Raw genomic sequence first — 5,328 nt, 5'->3', positions numbered from 1 at the left:
GAATAGTCTTGCATTTTTATAAAATAGAACTCACTATTGAGTTCCAGAGTTCGGCTTCCAAAACTGTTCCTGAAAGCCGAGTGAGTATCAAATGGACAAGCCATAGTTAGTTATCTGTGCTGGGGATGCAAGGGAGTTGCCTTATAGAGGATGATCATGTTGCCAGTTTCCAGGTTTAAATATATCACACATGCACGCATATGTATGTACATACATACACACATGCATACAATTTGACAAGGAAGTGGTTATGGACCTACCTTGGGCTGTTTTAAAAATATACCAGGAGACATCAGAAAAGGCAAAAGATACAGAGAAGACTCTCCTGAGACCATTTGCACAAGGACCCCTACCTGGGTTCCCAAGAGAAAGATCTCTCTGTTTTCTTTTTAGGAATCTGAGAGCAGCTCTCTTAATTAAGAAAGGTTGCTCACCAGGTTTTTATTGTTTGGCTTCCTCACACAGAACCCATTGGCTTCACCCTGCACCTTTAGAAACAGCAAGTTCTCTGGATACAGAGAAACCTACCATGCAGTCTCTTAAATAAGTAAATAAACAACATATATATGTTTTGTTAAAAAAAACTTTAAAGCAAAAGTTATACATATGTAACAGCGTCCTTTCGACGTGAAATACCCACGGGAGATTCAGGGCAGGCTCTCAGCGTGCAGTTCGGGTTCCGGAGGCATCTTTGCAGCAAAATCCTTGGGAAAAAGCAAAGCAAGGAGAACGTGGAGCTGGGTCTGGCCTCACCGCGGGCCCTTGTGGTAGCAGCCGGAGGGCGCCAGTGGAACGGGTCAGGCCGCGGGGCGGACACGGCAACCCGAGCCCGCGGGTCCCTGGCCACCTGGATTCGCAAGCACTGGGTTGCTTGGTCTCTCGTCCTTCCTCTCTCCTTCATTTTGTTTGTCTCGTTTTTTACACCGAATTCTGTTTCTGAGAGAGCTGGGCAGGCAGCTCAGATGTCGCACTCGCTGTCGCTGGACGTGATGGAGATGGCCGAAGTGGCTGCCTTGCTGGACAGGCTGGCGGCCGGGCTGGCGGCGGTGCCCAGCACCTCGGGCGTGCCCTCTTCCTCGGCCCTTAGCGCCCGGCCGGGGCCCTGCGACAGAACCTGCTGCTGAAGCCTACGGGGAAGGAAAGGAAACGAGTCACTGTGTGTAACATAGCCGCCGGTACCCCCGTCCCCCGGTCCGCATCCCTTAAGCCCAGCAGTCAGCGACTCTCCCTCAGACCCGGGGAGTTAAAGCGGGTAAGACGAGGCAACAGAGGCCGGGCAGGAGGCGTGCGGCGGCTGTTCTGTGGAGCCCTGCGGTTGCCCCCTCCTCCTTCTTAGTCCTTTCTTGGCTCCCTATCTCCCCAATCTTTGGGATGCTGTGCTTGCAAGGTCGTTCCTGGTGTTGGTCACCTTTGGGAGATTTACAATGCTCTCAGGATAAATGAGGTGTGGGTGACAAGGAGAGGTCAGGCTCTGGGACAGGAGACCCCTTTCCCAGCCTGCGTCTGCCTAGGGCATACGCCTGTGTGAGTGCCCCCGAGGCCGGCAAAAAGGGCGGCCTGACGGTTCCACAGAGGCTTTGGACCTGGGAGAAAAGGCTGGGTTCTTGGTCAAAATATTTGGCTGATTGAGAGCCACATGCTGGGGAATGAAAAACCTCTGCCAACTAGTTTGCCGTTTTGAGACAGGGCTGCCCACACGTGGGAAGAGTAGAACTTGACTTTCCACTTCTTACAGACATAAGTTAGAAATTTCAAAGCATTAGAGAAGGATGCATCTGGGCTTTAAAAATGACAACACTAAACTGCCACACTGCTAATAAGCCAGGCTTCACTTAATAATAGGAGCCTGGGCCCGGGCTGACAAGAATTAGCTTTGGGCCTTGGGGTCTGTAATTGCTTATGGGATTTTAATTTTTCTTTCCTTCTCCCTCTCAATGTAGCCTTGGTTTGGTGACTGGAACCAGCTGCTGGAGCAACCCCCAGGCGCCGAGAACCAAAAAGAAAGGGTGGGGAATCAAAAGCCCGGAAGGAAACCCCGACCCAGGATCCCAGAACGCAGTGGGCTCAAAACCGAAGACCTCAATCCCATCCCAATTCCTACGAAATCCAAGTCTCCAGGCCTTGGGTAAGGGCGCGGGGGGTGCGGTCACCCTCTCCCTCCCTGGTGAGTTCAAGGCTCAGAGAAGGCCTTTAGGTACCGACCTGTTCTTGGCTGCAGCCGCCCGGTCCCTTTGTCGGCGGTTTTTGAACCAGTTGCCCACCTGCGTAGGGGTCAGTCCGGTTGCCTGGGCGAGCTCACGCTTTTTGCTGGGGTTAGGGTATGGGTCCTGCAGGTACCATTCCCGAAGCAGGTGCCGCGTGCGCTCCTTGAAGCAGTGTGTCTTCTGTTCGCCATCCCAGATGGTGCGCGGCAGCGGGAACTTCTTCCTCACGCGGTACTTGTCCACTGGCCCCAAGGGCCGTCCTCGCAGCTTCTCAGCCTCCTGGTAATGCGCTTCGAGCCACAGCGCCTGCAGTTTGGCGTGCGACTCCTTGGTGAACTTGTGGTTTTCCAGGATATGGTACAGCTCGCGGTAGTTGCCACCATGGAAGGCCACGATGGCTCTCGCGCGCAGCACGGATTCATTCTTGTTGAGCGCCTCGCAGGCCGCAGGGGCCACAGGCAGCGACCAGAGGAAGCGACCCAGGCGCTCCACGTCGCCGCTCTCCTCTAGAGTCTCGCATACCCCGGCCACTTGCTGGGGACTGAAATTCAAGATAGGCAGCTGGAACATCGAGGCAGTGACGGCGGCAGCGGAGGCGCTGAGTCCGCAGCGGGACACGCAGCAGATGCCCGCGGGCGCTGCCGGGTGCGCCAGACTCTCCTTGGGGGAGCGGCTCGGGGCCACCAGGACGCACGGCCGGGGCAGCGGCGGCGGCGCTACCGCGGGGAGCGAGAGAGCGGAAGGTATTGGAGGAGGTGCCGTCTCCGCAGCTCGGGTTCGGCTCGGCTCCGTTAGGGCACGCAGGCCAGCTAGCGGGCGCCGCTACTGGGGTGGGCGGATTGGCGGCGCGGGCGCCATGGAGACCCCCTGTCAGTCACTGGCCAGCTCTGCCAATCAAGACTGCGACCGGAGCGCCCTGGCCATTTCAGCACCTCCCCGCTCTCGACAGCGCCCGCAGTTCTCCGGTAGATTTAGTATTTTGCAGAACTTGGAGGAGGAAAAGACGGGCGAGAGCCGCAGCGTTTCACTACCACCCCCAGCCTTGTTCTTCTCTCTTCCCCCGCAACCCTGCCCCAGCGCCCCCCGCCCCCCAAAGAGGCAGTGATGCTACAGAAATCCACTTTGGGGCGAGGCGCTGCCTGGGTCAAGAGGCCTCCAGAGGACAAAGAGGACTGGGCCAAATCGAAATCCTCCAAGAGAACTCACCAAGTTTAGTTGTAACGAAACACAAAACCTTGAGGGAGGCACGAATGGGGAGGGAGGGGAAGTGGATCACCTCTCTTCTTGCCAGCACCCATCCCTGCATGCCTTGCCGGCTGCCAAAGCAGCCGAGTAGGAATCGAATGTGAAGCAGAAGGAACAGGACCCGGGATCTGTAGAAGAGGTCAGTTTGGACTCTACCCCCATCACCTTCAAAAGTCTCCTGATATCATTTAAAATACGAGCTAGGACACTCTCATTCCTGATAACACAGGTGCTGACCATGTAGTGAAACACTTGCAACAAAAGCAGCGCCGCAAACCCCAAGTTTATACTTTTCAGTTTTTTCTCCCCAGTTTAATGGACTTCAACAAATGTGCAGCATAGCCACATCTAGAGTGAGAAGTCACTGGTAGGTCAGGACAGCAACTTAAAAGCTTGTTTCAAAGACCTTTTTAAAGAAGTATCGATTTGCTCTTCTTGCAGGCTAATTTTGCCATACGCTGTGTTAGAATGTTTAACTCTTGAGCTGGGGATAGAAACTCTAACCTTGGCCTTTGGACCCAAAAGTAATTCAATAAAAGTAAAATAGAGAAGGGGGAACCACACCAATAGAGAAGGGGGTGTAGAAAGCACTTCTTAAGCCCCTGAGCCCTGACCCTTCCTGAAGAGAGAAAGGGCCTTCTTGGCGGCTCTGCCTTGGGGCCAGCAGTTGAATTGGCAACTTTATTGATTCTCAGTTGACATTCTCATCATACCGTTTTCTGAGACCTAGGTCAAAAGTAACTACGATATCACCTGGGCTTTTGATAGGGGTTTATTTAGTTTGAAGAGAATAATTGGAAGAGGGGAGTCCAACGAAAACGCCAGGAAAAATATCTTTGGAGGTCCTATCCCCAGAAAGGAATCAGATGGGAATGTTCGCCCCAGAACTGGACTGGGCCCGGCTGTCTTTTCTTTAGTATCAAGTACAATTTGTATGTGGCTTGTACAGCTCTGGTAAATCAGAAGGCAGATAGATAGCACAGATGGTTGGAGGTGTCGGGTCAGATCATGCTACGCCTGAATGCAGGGCAAAGCTCATTCTGACGGAAAACCCTGATATTATTTTCACAGATCTTCACAGTTCACTCAAAAAAAAAAAAATAGCAGAGAGGAAGAAAAAAGCCCTGCAACCATTTACATCATTTCTGTGAGTTTGCTGCCGCCTCAACGGAGAGACTTTCTTTTCTAAGAGCTTATTTTCATGAAATGCGACAGGCAGAGGCAAAATGGAGAGGGTGATGAGGATAATGTCAAAGCACAAACCTTCTCTAGCTTGAGGAGACTTCCGAATCCTCCTCAAGGACAACTTTTAGTGAGAAACATCACAAACGAGGGCCAACAATGCACGGTGTAGAAAACCCGGCAGGCGGGGAAGGGGTGAAGAGGGACCCCAGGAGGGTTGCGTTCCCGGCACCCCTGGCCAAGGAAGGAAAGCACCCCATTGCTCCATTTTGCAGAGGTTTCCTAATTTTCCCCCTTTGGGCTCTCTCTAGCCCAATAGCTTCTTGATTGCCCTCCGCGAGCAGAAGCAGCCGCGGGTCCGCGGGACCTTACAGCCCTCGAGCGCAGAGAGGACCCCCAACCTCTGCTCCTAGCCGCCGGAGGTGAGGAGAAGTTGTTGGTGCCCCAGGGGACCGCGCCTCCGCACGCCTTTTTGCTGCACAACTTGAAAGTGGTGAATTCCGGCTTCTTACTCTAAGCAAGTCGTGTAATTTTCTGAGTCTAGGTGCCCTATGCAAGAAATGGGAATGTTTCTTTCCAGATGTCCCCTTTGGCTTCTGCGTTGTCTGGGGCTCTCCGGCGACTGAGACCAAAAGCCTAGGTTGGCCTTGGTGGAATCGCGGGAAAAGGGCGCTGGCTGCTGCCGCCGAGTCCGAAC

General features: G+C 53.6%; 1 protein-coding gene across 1 annotated transcript; it reads right to left on the bottom strand.

The window, feature by feature from the left end:
* Nucleotides 1-412: 412 nt before the first annotated feature.
* SIX6 (SIX homeobox 6) lies at nt 413-2,953 on the bottom strand. The gene is made up of 2 exons (XM_029238993.1): nt 2,203-2,953; nt 413-1,127 (listed from the first exon to the last, which is right to left on the bottom strand). Exons 1-2 carry the CDS (start codon nt 2,772-2,774, stop codon nt 959-961), a joined length of 741 nt encoding a protein of 246 aa, XP_029094826.1. The 5' UTR covers nt 2,775-2,953; the 3' UTR covers nt 413-958.
* Nucleotides 2,954-5,328: the final 2,375 nt, after the last annotated feature.

Source organism: Monodon monoceros, unplaced genomic scaffold (genome assembly GCF_005190385.1).
Source record: "Monodon monoceros isolate NGI ecotype Baffin Bay Population unplaced genomic scaffold, NGI_Narwhal_1 Super_Scaffold_21, whole genome shotgun sequence".
Taxonomy (NCBI): Eukaryota; Metazoa; Chordata; class Mammalia; order Artiodactyla; family Monodontidae; genus Monodon; species Monodon monoceros.
The sequence above is the reverse complement of the archived record's forward strand: the minus strand, read 5'-3'. Positions and strand labels throughout refer to the sequence as shown.